This window comes from Rattus norvegicus, chromosome 1, assembly GCF_036323735.1.
Source record: "Rattus norvegicus strain BN/NHsdMcwi chromosome 1, GRCr8, whole genome shotgun sequence".
Lineage (NCBI taxonomy): Eukaryota > Metazoa > Chordata > Mammalia > Rodentia > Muridae > Rattus > Rattus norvegicus.
This window is the reverse complement of record NC_086019.1, coordinates 45682390-45701365: the sequence shown is the minus strand read 5'-3', so window position 1 is coordinate 45701365 and position 18976 is coordinate 45682390. Positions and strand designations below refer to the sequence as shown.

General features: G+C 40.9%; 2 protein-coding genes across 9 annotated transcripts in view; one reads left to right on the top strand and one right to left on the bottom strand.

Moving 5' to 3' along the window:
* Positions 1–18976, bottom strand: part of Oprm1 (opioid receptor, mu 1) — a 253352-nt gene that overhangs the window by 117357 nt on the left and 117019 nt on the right. The gene's annotated exons all lie outside the window — the stretch shown is intronic.
* Ipcef1 (interaction protein for cytohesin exchange factors 1) overlaps positions 1–18976 on the top strand; it is a 202794-nt gene that overhangs the window by 155680 nt on the left and 28138 nt on the right. For 5 of the 6 annotated variants that reach the window (XM_063266112.1, XM_063266118.1, XM_039081247.2 and 2 more), the window contains one exon: positions 13521–13714. In XM_063266112.1, the coding sequence (XP_063122182.1) occupies positions 13521–13714 (194 nt within the window). Of the gene's footprint in view, positions 1–13520; positions 13715–18976 lie in introns of those variants that run through there. The other variant, XM_039081255.2, reaches the window with a different exon arrangement.

Genomic DNA, 18976 nt, shown 5'->3' with positions numbered 1-18976 from the left:
TTGGAGGAGGTGCAGGAGAATGCTTGTACTAAGAAGGGAGTTTTAAGGGGAAAGGTTTTGGGTAAACACATTTGAAAACTAAGATAGTGCATTGAAGGAAGTCTGCTCTGGGGACAGCTATTCCGGATGCACCACTGCTCATGGCTGTGACTCCTTCTCAGATTAGAAAACCAAATGTATCCAAGAGAGGAGAAGGCTCTGTTGTGCCTCATGTTGGAAATTCCTCTTCAGGCTCTGCAACCAGGATTGTGGTTTATTGACTATTCTTGACTACTTTCTTTCAATTTTCTTTTTAAAAATTGTTGTTGTTGTTTTCTATGCAGAGTTTAGAAGAGCACACTGGAAGAAAGTTAGGGGACATTTTGTTGTTTGATGGTGGAGTCATTTCTGAGTCCACATTGCTTTGAGCCCAAGCCATCTGCTACACTGCCACCCATGTCAGGTTGTAAATTGTGCTGAACTTCTTGCTGGCTCATTGTAAGGCCTAGTGGACACGAACAGCTTTGGGAATGACTGGAATAGTCTTCACTCTTTCCCATTTTCCTTATAACTCTTTCCTAGTCCTTTTCACATCTTTGCACATTTAAACCTTCAGTGTTTCTTGCCTGAGGATGATTTGTTATGTCGAAAAATATTGTATACATGGTACATCATCAAACAAGCTCATGAGCACACGCGCGTGCGTGTGCACACACACACACACACACACACACACACACACACACACACACACACACACACACACACACACAAACACTGTAGCCACCATCTTAGCTTTCCTCTCCATCACAGCGGGAATGTGATCTAGAACTCATTGTTTTAAAACAACAAGAGAAGTCTTCTCCATTGGCAAACATGTTTTGCCGATCCTTGGGCAGCTGCACACTTCAAAGTCATAGGCTTAGATTTTAAAACAGAGCCAGATTTACAGAGAACCCGAGCAGAAAGTACAGTGTCTGTACCCTTCTCCCTTTTCCTACAATCCTCTATTGCTTAACCTTTTGCAAGAGTGTGGTTCCCTTCCTATATTCGAAAACAAATATTGAGACATTCCTTCTGTGTGCCCTTCACTTCATCTTAAATTCACGGCCTCTTCTCCTTTAATTGTTACTGTTACATTTTGTATATACATACATATGTGTATATATAATATGTACACACAATATATACATACAACATACACATATATGTTTATATACAACCTACTGAGTCCCTAGAAAAAATGGATTTTTATTTTATCTTACTAATTGACTGTCTTCATCTAGGGGTAGGGCCTTATGATATCCATGTTGGCATGTCAACTGGTGGCGGCATTTGTGTCTTGTTTAGACAACCATGTTGTTAAGATTTCATGGGTTCAGCTTCCTCTCATATGTAAAAAACACTGTCTCACAGCAGCAGATATCTTGGTTCCTTCATGCTTCTAATCTTTCTGTCCTCTTTTCTGGAATGTTTTCTTAGCTTCAGATATGGGGCGTGTGTGTGTCACATTGTAGGTCTATCAACTGGGGCTCTGCATCCCATAGAAATACTGATACACTCTTATGACCTTAAGCCTGTAGTTGATTAGGGTTCAGTCTTTGCTGTGCAGTGTTGCATCTGAGGACTTGTAGTGGTGATGTAACCCCACCACAGTCTGTGCTCCTTGTTTGCCTTCTCTTCTCCAAGGACAGCTAATCTTCTGGATGCTGTTTTAGTGTTTTGAGACAGAGTCTCACATTACAGCCTAGACTTTTGTGAAACTCAATAGGTGGTCCAGCCTGGCCTCAAACTCTTGTCAGTCCCCTGCCTCAGATTCCAAGAATGCTGGGATTATAGGCATGTGCCAATATTTTGGCCAATCTTTTCATCATCCCGTGTTACCTTTCCCAGTGTCATATGATTACAGCCACAGAGATGTAGCCTTTTCAGATGGACATTTTCTCCTTCTGGTGTACAAACAAGATTTTTAAATTCTTCCCATGACTCAATAGGCCTTTAAATAAAACACAAAACAAAAAACAACCCCTGAACAGTATTCCATTGTATGGATCCCATTTTATCTGTTTGACTATGGATGGCCCCAGAGCTGTTTCTAAGTCTTTAAGATGAGCACTTTAACACCTGTGTGTCTCTGTATAATTACAAGTTGCCAGCTCTTTTGGGGAAGTACGAAGATCTGCTGTTGCTGAGTTGTATACAAAGACTGCATTTAACTTTGTAGGCAATGAAAGGCTGTTTCCCTGCCTCACTGTTTCTTTACATTCCCACCAGCAGTGAATTAGAGTCCCGTTGCTCCACGGGCTCAGTGGCATTTGCTGCTGTCAGACGTGATGATTTAGATAAAAATCTTCTCAGAGGTTCTTGTGCTAAAACATAGTCTCCAGCTTGTGACAATATCACGAGGTGTGGGGACATTGGTATTGGTATGGGGACAGCTAGTGAGGAGGTTGCTTATTAGGGTATCTAGGGGCATAGAGAACCTTGAAGGAGCGTGTGGTTAATGTCATTTACATCATAAATAAAAAAAGTGCTTCCTACATTGATTTCATGTATGTTAGTATGTGTTCTTGTTCTCTCTCTCTCTCTCTCTCTCTCTCTCTCTCTCTCTCTCTCAAGAGAGAGAGAGATTCCATGTGCACAAGGAATCCAGAGCTTTTATGTTCGATGTCTCTCTTTTGAAATAAAGCCCATTCTTGAACCTGGTGCTCTGATTGTGTAGGCTGCCTCCTGACCAATGATCTCTAGAGATTTCCCCTCTCTCCACCCTGTGATGGGGCTACAACTGCTTCCCTTATACTGCCAAGCCAGCTTTGTCTGTGGTTCTGTCAGTCTCAACTCAGGTCCTCACACTTGCTCACCAGGCCCCTTGCCAACTGAACCTTCTTCCTAGACACGCACTCTCATGTTATGAAGACAATTGTTTCCTGTTGTGTAAGTGGTTTGAAGTTGCTTCTGTGTTCCATGAACAAGACAAAACGTCGCCTTCCTTTATCCATACGTGCAATCCTCCCAGTATAGGTCTCTCAGATGTTCTCGTAAGTTCTCAGGGACATCTTTTATTATCAGTGTGTTTCTTTAGACACACTATTCTTTTTGTCCTTTTTGTTCTATTTCTTTTTGTCCTGCTTCGTACTATTCTTTCAGTTTTTATTGAAGTTTTAATGTCTAGGAATTTATTTTTACCTTGTTCTTTTTAACGGGTATTTGGTGTGTTGTTGATCATTTTGATGTTGATACTTTTATCAACACACACACACACACACACACACACACACACACACACACACACTTGATGTGGTTTCTGGTTACATTATATCCTTAGATTCATTCCTGAGGGAAGTACAAATTATTATGATTTAAATTTTTTTTTACTTCACAAAATTATTGTTTTAACTTTTGACCATTTGCTTTTTTTAAACATATTGTAATAAAATACAATTTCTACTCTTCATACTATTCATGAATCTGTTTTGTTAGTTTCTTTCTTTTCTTTTCTTTTTCTGACATGTGTAGCCTTGGCTGTTTTGGAACTCACTCTGTATACCAGGCTAGCCTCGAGTTCACAGAGATCTGGATGCCTCAACCTCACTAGTGCTGGGATTAAAGGTGTGTGCCACCACTGTGCAGCTGTTTTGTTAATTTCTGCAAATTATATTTTAAATACTGTTTTAAGATCTATTTTTATTTTATATGTAACGACTAGCCACTGGTACACATAATGGATTGAGCTTCCAGTTTCCCTTCTCATGTGTTGCCCTGCTCGTTACTGAACTCAGAGCTTTCACATCTTAACCACATTACCTGTCACTGAGCCCCGCAGTCATCTGTGAGCATGGAAGTGCAATTAAAAAATAAAGCATATTTGCCAAAAATATTATATATTTTTGTATAAATTTTTATATAAATAAACATATTTATAAGTAAACAAATCTTTATATAAATTTCTCTCTATATAATTTATCTATAATAATAAGAATACTTATTAAGCATATATTAGATATAATATATAATATATCATAGTATATTATGTAATAAGTATATTACATATATACTTATAAAAATATATTATTATATATTTATTATATCAATTTATTATATCAATTACATTTATTTTAATAATTAATAGATTTATATTTTATTATATTAACATATACATGTATGTTTCTGTATTTGTGCCTCTGTCAACAATGCTGATATTGATCTCAGGTCTTCATGCTTGTAAGGCAAGCTCTTTACTCCTGAGCCATTTGTTCAGTACCTACATTCTAACTTGTAATCACTCATATCTTTACTGTGTTCATATCTTCTTCAAGCGTACCCAGACCGTATATATGACCCTCCTGATGCCGAAAGGAGGTGCTTCCCCATTTTAGCAGTCTAGTTCAGACCCAGCCATCCTCCATTGTTGGCTACTTTGTGAATTTCCTATCTTTTAAGCAGGAAACCTGGGCATCTCAGCAGCCAAAGCTTTGAGTAGCCTTTGCAGGATGAGTAGTGCAAGCGGGGATCAGAGCTTTCGGCTGGCTACTGCTCCACTATCTGCAGATTGTCTGGCTTAAGAGTCTCCATTGGGCGTTACATAGATAGAATGTCAGCATCCACACTATTTACAGGGTGTCTGTATAGGGAATGATAACCTTGGCTTCAAAACCTGTGATTGTAGCGTGCCATGTGTATGGATAGGGTCACGTAGGGAACGATAGCCTTCAGTTCATATCCATGTTTGTCTCCTTGTGCGTTTGGTCACGCTCTGTGATCTGTCATTATGTTGGCATCTCTCCTTGATGTTAGTGCTGCTGAGGCTCCCTCACAGGGCTGTGGGAAGACGCTGAGGAGATGTTGGGAGAACTGTTAGCGCAGAGCCAGCTGTAGAAGAAAAGCTCAGTGTGGGGGAGCTGCTGCATTTGCAGCTGCAGAGACTGGAGACTTGTCCCTCAGCATGACACTGCTTATGTGCTTGGGCAGAAGCATTTTCATGTCAAAAGGAGTTGTCTAGATCTGTTCTTTTTGGATAGCTAAAGTCTACCATCATTGAAGCCGTGCTAGCTTGTAAGACTGTCAAATTTCCATGTAAAGAATGACTAGAAAAGCCTTTTAATCTCTAGATATCAGATAGTGTATCAGAATATGTTGTGCGTGTAGACCACTGTTTTCTTGTTTGTATTGTTGGTGACAGGTGGTGTTTTTTTGTTGTTGTTATTTTTTTTGTTTTTGTTTTTGTTCTCAAACATTAGAACATTGCATGTGAAACTTATAATCCTTCTTTTCTCCTTAATTCCTTCCAAATGCCTTACATTTGAGGATGAAAATAAACTCCCTTGGGACATTATTTGGACTTTTCAACTCTATAAAAGGCATTTTTTTTTCAAATTCTGGTATGGAATCTAGTATATGAATTTCTCCCAGTCTTCTGAAGCCCGCTTTTATGTTCTAAATAGAAAAATAAACAGCCACATTCTAGAAAGCACAAGCAAGACCAAAAATAAGACAGTGGGGGAGGCAGAGTAGAGAACACAGCACTTCAAGAGATAATCTGCATACAGTGTTCTTGACAGGCAAATTCTGGGCTCCTGGGAGCTGTCCTGTCCTGCCAGAATCAGACAATAGGATGGTATGGAGGAGGAGGAAGAGGAGGAAGAGGAGGAAGAGGAGGAGGAGGAGGAGGAGGTGGTGGTGGAGGGAGAGACACACATTCATTTGGCTCAGTCTTGGGAAGAAGAGAACTTCTAAGCATTAGTTAAAGCATTGGTATGTCTCCAATCTTGCTAAAAATAGGACCTGGGTTGTAGTTACTTTATGTTTTTTAGATTTAATTATTCCATTGTATGTGCATGAGTGTTTTGCATTCATGTATGTGAGTACACACACATGTGGAGGTGTCTGATCTCTTGGGATTGGAGTTATAGATGGTTGGGAGTCACCCTGTGGGTGCTGGTCATTAAATTTGGGGTCCTCTGTAAAAGCAATAAGGGTTCTAAATCACTGAGCCACCTCTCCAGTCCCCAAAACATGGGATATATATATATATATATATATATATATATATATATATATATATATATATATATATATCTGACATGAAGGGTCACCAACAGTTCAAATTCTTCCCTATTCACCCTGCAAAGTACTGGTGATTTCTACTGTCCACTTCCCACATATCATTTGAACAAAGCTGGATTGTCCTTCCTTTCTCTTTGATTAGTATATGGCTCAGACACAGTCAGTGCTGCCTTGCGGATACATATCAATTTTCTGGTTGTTGTTTGAGTCTCTTTACTCATCACTAAATCTATGCTGGTGAAATTTTGCCAATTGTATCTAGCTTTGCTACTCAAATATAGTCAATGGAACTTGCCAAATTCTAGAAGGTCGAGAAGAGCTGGGGAAATAATTGTGTAAACATCAGCACCTGAATATGATCCCTAGTGCCCATGTGGACAACCATGTGTTGTGTTGTGGCTTATTTGTATTCCCAGTGTTGAAGAAGTAGAGAGCGACAGAGCTCTGGGGCTCACCAGTCAGCCTAGGCTACTCCATGAGTCTCATATCCCTTCGAGAGACTTCGAATCCAAAACCAAAATGTATGTTACCTGGTGAATAACAACTAAAATTGAAATCTGGCCTCAACAGTAGCAGACATGTGTGAATGTGCATACAACATTAACACTCATGCATACATACACCCACACTCATGCATATACAAACACACATTCATGCAGATGACCACACACGCTCTAATGCATATATGTATACATAAGACGCACAGACACACACACACACACACACACACACACACACTAGAGTATCAACACCATCCCAGATGGGCTGAAGCAGACCCCACATTTTACTAAGTTCCCAGGGAGACTGTTATCCTGTTCAAGTTTGTGAAGAATGATTTGGAAACACATGGCCCTGCACAGAATAGAACTTTTATTTTTAGTACCCACTACTAATTGGCATCTGGGGGGAAAAAATCACTGTTTTTCAAGACTCTCCATTTTCCTCATCTATAAAATAATACCTTCAACTTTGACCAAGCACTAATGAGTTGAGAAGCATCAGACCAGAAGGTGCCCAGGTGTCAATGGGAATTGAAGTCCTACAGTCTCACATAGGAAGACTAAAATACACACTTGAGGGTTGAAAATTCATGGTTAAACAAAATTTGTTTTGTCTAGGGAGATAGGGAGGTAGAAATAACTCACTTGGCTTCTATTTCCAATGGGAGAGAGATGAGGGGTCTTTCCTGCCAACCCTTACATCTTATTGCAATATGGTGAGACAAGAAAGATAAATTAATGCTTTCTGGAACAAAATTCAGAAAAGAACTGCATGTACACAGAAGGCGATGTTAAAATTATCTTACAGCATGATACTAATGTAGAGGGAATGGAGAGATGGCTCAGTGGTTCAGAGTACTCACTGCCTTTGCAGAGGACCTGGGTTCGGGTTCCAGCATCCACCTGGTGGCTCCCAACTGTCTACAGTTCCAGATCCAGAAGATCGATGCCTTCTTTTGACCTCTGCTGGCACCAGGCATGCATACACACCGTACATGTACATACATGCAGGCAAAACATCCATCCACATAAAATAAATATATAAAGGATACTAAACAAAAGACTAATCGGAGGGGCTTAACTTACAAAGCTTGCTCTGGTACAGCAATCAATGAGGTCACAGCACAGTGGTACCTGCCAGGGTGAACCGGCAGCCCTAAAGCAGGAACACTGGTTCTGAAGGACTCCTCTCACCTCTGCTTCATAGTCATGGCCAAGCTGTATTGCTTTGGGTTCCCCTTTATCCTATGTCTCCATTCATCACCGGTTTCTATTATTATTGAAAGTTCCTTTTATGGTTCCACAAAGACCTAAGCCCTAGCTGACAGCAGCAGTAAAAACAGGACAAATCTCCTGTCTGGCTTGTTGAGTCACAGGTGTGTCCCCTGAGTGTCTGGTGACACACTGTATATCTCCTAGGCTAGAGCACACAGGAAACCCAATAAAGTATTTTCTTTACTTTTAATGTTACTGTCTGTTATTTTCATTAAGTTTGTGAATGATGTCAGAAGTATATTGAGCTCAGAAATTAGTTTTCCAGGTTCTGGTTTTTCCTTAGGAAGAAGATCCAGATTGGAGAGTTCCTTTCATTTTTCAGGTGGTTTCTAACTGGACACACCCACTCCATCATCAGATCTTGTTTCTGGATGGATTGAAGCAGAGAGTACTTCTCTCCCGACATTTCAGATGAATTACAGAGACCAGCGTATTAACTTTCAGTGACCCAGACAGGTTCACTTTATTTTACCAGTGTTAATGTGAAAGTTAGCTATATTGGAGAGTCAAATTAAACACACACACACACACACACACACACACACACACACACACACACACACACACACACTAATTAATACCTTCATGATGAGTGACCCAAAGTTTAAATTAGGGAAGGAAATTTTGCCTGTGTGTGTTGGTAAGGATATAGCTTCTGATATTAACATAAAGATTATGTTTTTATACAGGTACATTAAAAGATAATAAAAATTATCCAAAAAGGAAATGCTATTATTTTCTTTTAAATCTGGAGATCACAGTCTGTATGTTGATTTCCAAAACTCTAAGGTTATTTTTATCTTCAGTGATTTGATATCTTTTGAACTAGATGAATTATCTCACTACAACTTTACCCTGGCATAATTATCATGTACTGTATGAGTGAACAGCAAATTCTGCTTCTAACTCTGTCTTTAGTAATTCCTGCTTGGTGAGTACTGGGAGAATCAATGGGACAATTATTTAGCTCTTTTCGCATGTTTGTTTGCTTCATAAAGTGTGTTATGTAGATGTTGTTAGGAACTTTTAGATAGAGCACTACCTGATTAGCCACGAGAAGAGGTTATAACAGGTTCGTTCCATGTTTCTGGCAAGTTCTCAATCCTACTGCCCCGTCACGAGTCATGTGACTTTGCCTTGTTTCCTGCTCTACAGCGCAGGCTGACCTTGAATCTGATCCTTGCCGCCCACCGGCTAGGACCCCAGCGCCTTGCTCCACTTAGTTTCTTAAAGGACTTCATGCTGTCTCTACATTTTCTCTAGGACTGAGGGGCTTTTCTGTGAGCACTCACCTCCTATCACGATATCTTATACGAGTCTGCTTTAGTGCCTCACCACTCTCTTGATCTACTTCACCTGCTGTCAGATGGACAGTTCAGTGACTGGTAGTGTGCTCACGGAATTGTACAGGAATTACCTCAGGATGATGAGGGAGCGTTCAGCCCATCGACAAGAAAGCCCTATGCATTGTATTATTTTATTGAATTAAATCATCACCGTCACCATCACCATCATAATCATCATCATCGACATTTCTCATTCCTGTCTGGACCCTCAGCATCCTAGGTGGCTTTCAGTCCTCATGAGTTTGTTCTAGATATTTTATATAATAGAATCATAGACTATGAGTTTTTTGTGACTTTTTAAAAAAATTATTCCAAATTTCATTTATGTTGTAACACTGTGGATGATTTAGCATTTCATTTCTTTCTTTTTTAAAGATTAATTTTTTAGTTTTATGTATATGAGTATATTGCCACTATCATCAAACACACCAGAAGGCATCGGATCTCTTTACAGATGGTTGTGAGCCACCATGTAGTTGCTGAGAATTGAACTCAGGACCTCTGGAAGAGCAGTCAGTGCTCTTAACCACTGAGCCATCTCTCCAGCTCCCAAGCTTTCTTTCTTCCTTCCTTTCTTTCTTCCCTCCCTCCCTCCCTCCCTCCCTCCCTTCCTTCCTTCCTTCCTTCCTTCCTTCCTTCCTTCCTTCCTTCCTTCCTTCCTTCCTTCCTCCTTTCTTTCGGTTGTTTTGCTAAAATTATTTTTTATTTCAGGAAAGCTTTCTTAATATTTACCCATTATTACTCTTTGGAAATTCTTAGTTTGTATTAAATATTTGAAAGTTGTCAGATTATATAATATATAATATTTAATATAATTATATAATATTTAATTGCTTCAACTTTTAAAATTCAATGAATAATTAATTGCAAATATAAGATTCATGGTTAGCATCTTCTTTTTTATATATTGATTTATTTATATGAAAAAAAACTTCTTTCCTTTGGATATTTTGTACCATGCATATCTTTTTGGGTCTGGGTTACCTCACTCAGGGTGATATTTTTCTTTTAATTCTGTTTGCCTGCACAATTCATGATGTCCTTGATTTTAGTAGCTGAGTAGTATCCCATTTTGTAAATGTACCACTTCTTAATTCATTCTTCAATTGAGGGACAACTGGGTTGTTTCCAGTCTCTCTCTATCTTATGTGGGCATCAGTTATGCAGCCCAAGGAAGCTCTGATATTTCATTGATCACGCACTGATCATCCATTTTCAGCAGAACTTTCCTTTTTTTTTTTCTTTTTCTTTTTTCTTTTTTTTTTTTTTTCAGAGCTGGGGACCAAACCCAGGGCCTTGTGCTTGCTAGGCAAGTGCTCTACCACTGAGCTAAATCCCCAACCCCTCAGCAGAACTTTCTTATATGCACACATCACTGGCCGTGTCATTTCTCAGTGACATAGTGGTAACTATTAAACACTTCTCAAACATATAACCAAAAAGTCTCCCATTCCATCCCACCTGCAGTGCTTGTGGAAGGTCTCACTGCTTCCCAAACACAAAAGCTGGGAAGTCATTCATGTTCAGTTTGTAAGTTCAGTCTAATATCCTGCTCTTCTTGCAACAGAGGGGCTGTAAGCCTGATGGTTATGGATTGTAGACATCTTGGCCTACAGCCCCCCCACCCCCACACTTTTTTCTTCATTCATGATGAAGTAGAAAATAAGAAATGAACAATGAATATATTCTATCCAAAAGCTTCTGCTTGTCAGACTTGTGAAAGCAAAGGTTGTTTCTGGCCACGCCTTATTTTTAAGACTGTATCTTTTACACACTTGGCTACCTATAATCATCTCTTTGGTAGGTAGACTGGGCTGTCTGAGGTGGAAAATTCTCTTCTCAGCCAGAATTAGGAAACACTGGTAGGCAGTGTGTCTTCTTCCACACACACACTTCTGGATACACTCAAGGTACTAAATAATGTACATTGTGTTTCCCTTTCTCACATTTTATTTTATTATTCATTTAGCACCCACCCATGTGCCCGTGTGTGTGTGTGTGTGTGTGTGTGTGTGTGTGTGTGTTTAAGTTAGAGGATCACTTCAGATATCCTTTCTAAGTTTCTGTGTACTCTGTTGTTTTTGTTTGTTTGTTTGTTTGTTTGTTTGTTTTTAAGTTGCCGGCTGGTGTTCCATGGCGTGAGCTACATTTACCTGTTGATAATCACTTTTATCTATTCACCTATTGATAATCAATTACTTAGGTTCTTCTCTTTTTTTTTTCTTGTGACCAATGCTGCTATGAGTATGTACAACTCATGTGGGAACATATTTTTATTTCTCTTTAATATAAATATAGAGGTGTAATTGCAGGGTCCTATTGTCATTGTGGCACAGTGAGGACCGTCAACCTACTTTCTAAAGTACTAGCTTGTTTTTCATTCCCACTAATGGTAAATGAGATCTCCTATCTCTCTATATCTTTGGCCACACTTAACTACTATCTGTCTTCTTTGTTTTACCAATCCTGATAAGCATGACTTGGTATCTCTCTTTGGTTTTGATTTTCATTTCCCTAATCACGGAGATATCTGTACTTGAATTTATTAGCAGAAGTTGACTTTTGATTGTTACACAATGCCTGGGGCTAGAAGTTTATCTTCAGATCTATTTTTATATATTTTCCTTTCATTTTTGATACAAAATTTGATTGAGAGGCAAGAAGTTGCTCTGGGCCAGGAGTGGTGGGGAATTGTCTTTAATCCTAGCACTCAGGAGGTAAGCTGATCTCTATGAGTTCTAGGACAGCCTGGTCCTCATCGCCAGTTCTAGCTTGCCAAAAAAACCAAATCAAAACCAAAAACCAAAAACCAAAACCAACCAACCAAACAAACAAACAAACAAACAAACAAAAACTTAGTGAAACCTTGTCTCAAACAGAAGAAAAAACAATGTTGTTCTGGTTAACACATTAAGCTAGTCGTTAGAAATATGTTGCTCTCCCTCTCAGGTAAGTTTTGAGGACACCTTATAGTGACTGAGGTCATTGGGCAAAAGCTAATTTTTAAGCATTTCTAGTTATAGAAGAGTAAACTGTGACTTAATCAAAGTTTCTGGTTTCTGCTATCCCCATATTATCCAATGTGCCTGCCTCAGAGCCTGTTTTGATCAGCTCCCTTCCATGATCACAGTGTGCATAGGGCGCTCTCTGGATCTTTTTGTCCCCACCTCAGAATGGGGGACATAAACACTGTGTTGTATGTGGAGGAAAGAAAATGTATTGTGCACACTTCCCAAGATAGTTTTCAGGAAACAAAGGAACAATGAATTGAAATTCTCTATGAGGAATAAAAGACACACAAAGGGTCAACCTCTCCTTCAGGTTCTGTTACTGCCATTTAAAGGTCCCTATGGTTACCTGTGATTGAAAGCCATATCCAGTGTAGCCTCAAAGGGAACACAACCTTAAAATGAGAGGGTTTCAAGGAGAACTAGCCTCATTCTAGTTTTTAAGATGACTCCTGGAAATCTAGCCCACACACCACCATATTTAGTTGTTGTTATTGTTGTTGTTGTCGTTGTTGTTTTAAGCGAAGCATCAGTGACAGATCCTAACAAATGTTCTAGGATGTAGTCTTCCTGGCCCCCACTGGCCTGCCAATTCCAGAGTAGCCTGCAGGGGCTCATTGCTCTCTAGACTCTGAAGGGAAGGCTGAGGCTGGATAGGTGTCGTTAGAAGGGGACAGATAGTGTGGAGTAGGTTGAGAAATGCTGTCTTTCTGCAAACCAGCAAACAGGCAGGCTTCTTAGAAGACACTGAAGGTACCTAGGGCAATAGGTGTTCAGATTTTATGGTAAGCATTGTGTTGTAGGGCTTGTCTGTAAGGTAACTTAACTGTTTCACAGGTTCAGAGATGAAGAGGAATTTTGCACTCAGATGAATTATCTCTGAGTCTCCCAATAACTAACTTTGAGGATATTTGGATGCAATACTAACCTCAGAGTCCATGTTGAAATGATTTAAGATGGGTGGTGGTGGTGGTGGTGGTTATTGAAATGAGATGCATGTGTTCTCTGTGTGAGAGAATATGGATTTTAAGGGGCTAGGAGTCCACTGAATTGAGTCCCACAAAAATTGTCAATATAGAAGCGCTACTGTAGCCCCAAAGTCTCTGAGCAATAGGTCAGTGTGTGGCCTTACTAGGGTACATTCTAATCTTATATCATTAAATGGTTCGCAGTCTCCTGAGTAACAAGGCAGCATGATATGAGTGGTCAGACACACAGCATCACTGCCCTATCTTCTGGAGACCAGGAATCTGAGATGAAGGTGTGAACAGAAACCCATTAGGACTACAGTGCCTGATGTTCACTCTTTGGTTGTCATTGACTTTGCTGATACTGATCTCTTTAAACAGACGAAATAAAATCGTCCGAAGACGATGAGATGGAGAAACTGTACAAGTCATTGGAGCAGGCTAGCCTGTCTCCTCTTGGGGACCGGCGACCTTCAACCAAGAAGGAGCTGAGAAAGTCTTTTGTGAAGCGATGCAAAAACCCATCAATAAACGAGAAGCTGCACAAGATCAGAACCTTGAACAGCACATTAAAGGTGAGATGTGCTCAGCCTGTACAACCTGCCAGGCAGCAGGGGAGGCAGGCAAAGAATGGCTGGCTGTGTAGAGAGAGACTCGGGGCCATCTTAGAGTGCTTGTGTGGGAGGAGGGAAGAGCAGAGAATGTAACATCCTTTCACCGCGATGCCTGTGACCTTTTAAAGGCACCCTGTCACTTACTCAGCGGCATCCGTGCAAAACAGACTACCATTTTACATTTAGTCTGATTCAAAGTTTCAATTCCCAACTCCCAGATGGCAAGGGCGGTGTGTAATTCGCTCATATAATTTTGTGTCTACCACAATACTTGGCTCAAAATTAGATTGTTTGAGAATTTCATCCATGCATATAATATATTTTGGTCAATTCCCCTCCCTGTCCTATTCCTTTTCCACCACTACATTTTATTCCCCCCCTACTCAGCTCCATGTGCTCTTTCTATCTCTTGTTTTAAAACCCACCAGCTGCACTTAGTGTTGTGTTGTGGTGTGTGTGTGTGTGTGTGTGTGTGTGTGTGTGTGTGTGTGTGTGCGGGAATGGGGTAAGACCATCAGCTGCAGCACGGGTGGCCTCTCAGAGGTCATATCCTTAAAGAAAACTGGCTCATCCTTCCCTGTCATTTATCAATTGCTTGTCTCTTTTCATCAAGGTAGAACCTGATGAGCTGCCCTTCCCGGGTCCATATGGGCTTTGGGTTGATCAAACTTGATCTAGTTAAGGTCTTATGGGTAGAGTCCAGTCACTGTTAGCATAGGTGTTCATGTGCAGAAAGTAATATTCCTCTGCAGACATCCACCATCACCGCTCTTATGATTGTTTGCTGATTAGAAGCTGCAAAAAGAAGCAGTAATTGAAATCAGGATGTCACTTGACTCATTTGAGGGCATAGCAATGTTTGCTTCTCTATCTTTGTCTCTCTCTCTCTCTCTCTCTCTCTCTCTCTCTCTCTCTCCCTCTCCTTTCCTCCTCGCTCTCCCTTCCCCCCTTCTCTCTGACATAGGATTTCTCTGTATAGTCCTGGCCATCTTGGAAACCACTCCGTAGACCAGGCTGGCCTTGAACTCAGAGAGTCACATGGTTCTGTCTCCTGAGTGCTATGACTAAAGATATCCATGGTCAGTACCTAGCCAGGAGAATATTTTTGAAATGTCAGCTATAGATGCTACAGCTAAGAAGCAAGGTGAGAGCCAGTTAACAGAAGGCATTCATTTAGCAGATGTTGTCACCTGAGAACAGGGACAGTGTTCAGGATGCCCTGGGGCTTGTTTTAGAGACTTTCCCCCTAACAAAGGGTTCCTTATAACATGAACAGCTTACTTTTACATTTAGGCTATAATACCAGCAGAGAGAAGACAGGGTACTCTATAAGGTCAACTTAAATCTGTGGAAGAGGTTCTGAACAGATCCTGCAATTTAGTTTTGAAGTGTGCACGTCCTTTCACAGTATAAATTTAGAGTCCTTTTCCTGGAAGAAATATCAGCAGTAATCAGGACAGTGCTGAGATAGTCGAGTGAGGATTGGTCATCCCAATCAGACGTCCCAGTTAGTTAAGAGAAAAACCAAGCAAAGCAGAAAAAAAGAGGCTGGAAAGGATGCAGAAAAGAACAGATTGGTTCGACAAAGAAACTCCAAATTCACAGAAATTCTCTAATACTTAGCGAGGAGGAGACACTGCCAGCGCTCACTTTGTGGTGTGTGCAGAGCTGTTGACGTGCTGGGCTATTGAGCGGAATATGGCAGAGAATGTCGAGATTTCACTGTCTTGTGGGAAGAACAACTTTACCATTGGAAAGCTATTTTCTTGCAGATTACCGTGTACCAAGCACCATCCTAGGTCACCATGACCATGAAGTAGCATGTCCAGGACAATGGAGACAGGAAACCAGATGGTTAGAATGGAGCACAATAAGTAGTGGGCGTATGCACTGGGAGCCTGAATGCCCAGAGGATGGAAATGGCTGACTGTCTAGGGTACTTATGTTTAGCTGACAGCTGGTCCATGTGAAAGGGAGGATGGGGGAAAGGCCCCCGGGAAACATCTAATGGGAGTGATCTGCTTTGATTCAGGTTGGGAGCAGCAGGAAGCAGAAGCTAATGGGGTTATGGGTAGGTCAGAACATTATAGGAGGAAGACTGTGACTCCAGATTCCATAGACCGTCAGACTCAAGATTCTAGACCTTGACAACACACTATGTTGTCTGACACCAAACAAACAAACAAACAAACAAACAAACAAACAAACACCAAAGGCATTTATCAGCCTCTCTGGTTTGCTGTGACTTCTTGCTCTTCATGGTTAGGTCATGTAAAGGATGATTCCAGTGACCTCTTTCCTCCCAGTAGGGTAGGCCACTATCTCCAGTCAACTCATCTCCCTGAAGTTCAGGAGCTTCAAGGAAGAAGCATTTATTCCTTTAGAATTTCTGTGGTTCCACGGTCTTGGACATGGCTTGGGCATGGCATTCTTCTGTTAGATCTTGTGTGAGTGTGTGGTCAAGATATCCCACAGGCTGTTTTCTTTCTCCACTGGGAAATGTTGATTTCTAGGTTACCAGGTCAGAGTTAGAAGGATTCGGTTCCTTACAGCTTATTGCACTGAGAACCTCAGCTGTCGTCCGTCTGCTGAGTGGAGGCTGACTTCAGGTTCTTCTCAGGTAGACGATATAGGGCAGTTTAACAGCTGAGTGACTGATTCATCCCAGCCAGCAAAGTGCCAGTGACAGTGAGTGAGCAAAGCAGGTGAACCCAGTCACCATAGCTAAATCACCCTTTTTCTGTGAATTATCTGTTGGACAGTAGCCAAATATTAGGGCAACCAATAATCTAGAAGAGGATTCTACACACAGATAAGTCTCAGGAGACAAGGGAAAGATGTCTTCTCAAGGGTTTTTTCTTAAACCCAGTCTTACTGCTCTCCGGTGAGTAGAAAGCATTCCTTTCCATGGATCTCTTGGCATTAGGGAAGTGTAGTGCTGGAGGTCTATGAACTGTAGCTCATGCTTTGTTGCCCAGTGACCTTCAACAGCCAGTTGGCCACTGTCATGTGTAACCTGTCCATGTTGAAAAATTAGCAAGGGCTAGGTTTATAACTCCATGGTAGAGCTCTTACATATCATGTGCAAAGCTTTGAGTTCACCCCCTCAAGTACTGCAGAACAAACAGGAAAAGGTAACCCCCTAAAAAAACCCCACAAAAACAAAACAAAAAACATACACCCCCCCTACTCGCTATAAACAGAAACAAAGATCAAGCTATGACTTATTGAATGGATGAGCTACTCAGTGTATGTTTAGTCATAATCAATGATATCATAATTATGTCTCAGCTATTGGGAAGACACACAAGTGGGGCTTCTGAGGTGTATACTGTGAGAGGGTCTTTTCTTGACTTTGGAGTTGGTTATGGAGTAGGCTTATTTTGAGATAATTTCTCAACTACAAACCTTTGTGTTTGTGCAATTTCCTTTACATTTGCTGCACTATAATGAAGTGTTTATTTAGAAATACTGGAAGTCTAGAGCGTGGGCATGTAAAAGTACCAGCTAGTACAAAGATCTCAGGTCCACACTTGTTGTATTTGACATGACAATTAGCTGTTTAAGTAGAGCTGATGGTAAATTTAGATGACCGAGTATGCAGTTTAGGAGAGATATAAATCCAGGATCATGAGCTTACAAGGGGCATGGAAGTATGAGATTATAGAAGCCACCAAGAGTGTTAGTACACACAGAACAGAGGCATAGACAAACATTGGCACTCCTGAACATTCCAGTGTCAAGAGCTTGGGTAATGAGAAACCGTTATAGTGCCAATCAAGGGACAAGGACAATCAGGACAAGGACAATCAAGATCATATTATATTATAGAAGAAACCAGATAGATGTGTTCCAGGTGGAGTGGTGGCCAGCATTTTAGGAATGTTGATGAATATGAAGATGGATGACTAAAAACATGGAGGTTACTGATAAGCAGCCCTGGAGCAGGTTCAGTGGTGCAGTGGAGATCAAAGCCTGGCAGAAGAGAAGGACGACTACAAAGGAATGGGTACAAGGTCACCAGGACAAGGAGAAGAATGGAGCATGAGCCAGATGGGGTTCGGAGAGAAGTTTCAAGGTAGAAGAGATAACAGTGCAGGAGAGCCAGTGAAGACTAACAGGGCACACGAGAATCAGTGAGGATGCCAGTGGAGATGGGAGACTGACAAGTCATTGGAGAATATTCAGAGCATGAGAGAGGCTGTGGTGTGGTGCCCAAGTGGAGAGGGTAGCCTATGCTCAGAGAGAGGCTATGGTGCCCATAGCCTGTGCTGAAAGAGAGAGAGAGAGAGAGAGAGAGAGAGAGAGAGAAACTGTGGTGCCCAAGTGGAGAGGGTAGCCTATGCTCAGAGCACAGATCCTTCCTTCATCTTCTGAACAGGAAGGCAGGCGCTGTGTGTTCTTGCTGATGTGGGTAGTGGGAGAGGGAGGCTTGGGAGTGCTTTCCTGATTGCTTTCATTTTCCAAAAATACAGAACCAAGTTATTGGCTGAGTGGTAGGAAGGAGGTTTGCAGTTTAATGCTAAGGGCTTTCTTCTTTTTTATTTATGTGTGTATGTGTGTGTGTTTGTGTGCATATGTGGATGTGTTTATATGTGTATAAGTGTGTGTATGTGTGTATAAGAGTATATGTATGTATATGTATATGTATGTATGCATGCATGTATATGTAAATGTGTGTATGTTTGTGTATATATGTATATGTGTATGTATATGTGTATATGTGTTTATGTGTGTATATAGTATGTATGTGTATATGTGTGTATATATGTGTGCATAAGCATGTTTGTGTGTCTGAGCGTGGTCATGTATATACAGCAGTGCCTATGTAGAGGCAGAGAGCAGTGTGTTGGTCTTCACCTTCCACCCTGTTTAAGATAGGTCTCCATTTAGTTTTCATCTTCTCTAGGCCTGTTAACTGTGAGATACTCTCCTGCCTCTGCTTCCCATCTCTCTGTAGTTACATGCTATCATGCCTGGCTCTATATGAGTTCTGGGTACAAACCTAGGTCTTTAGGCTTGTGTGGCTGGTACTTCTTTATGCATTGAGCATTCTTCCCGCCTGAGTAAGTTTTAAATAGTCATTTGGCGAGCACGAGAGAGAAAGAATATAGAGTATGACTACTGGGTGGCTCTTGGTGAGCATCCTCTCTCCCTTTCTCTCCTTGGAAATGCGGAGGTCAGCTTTATTATTACTAAAATCTCATGATTCTGTACTAAGTG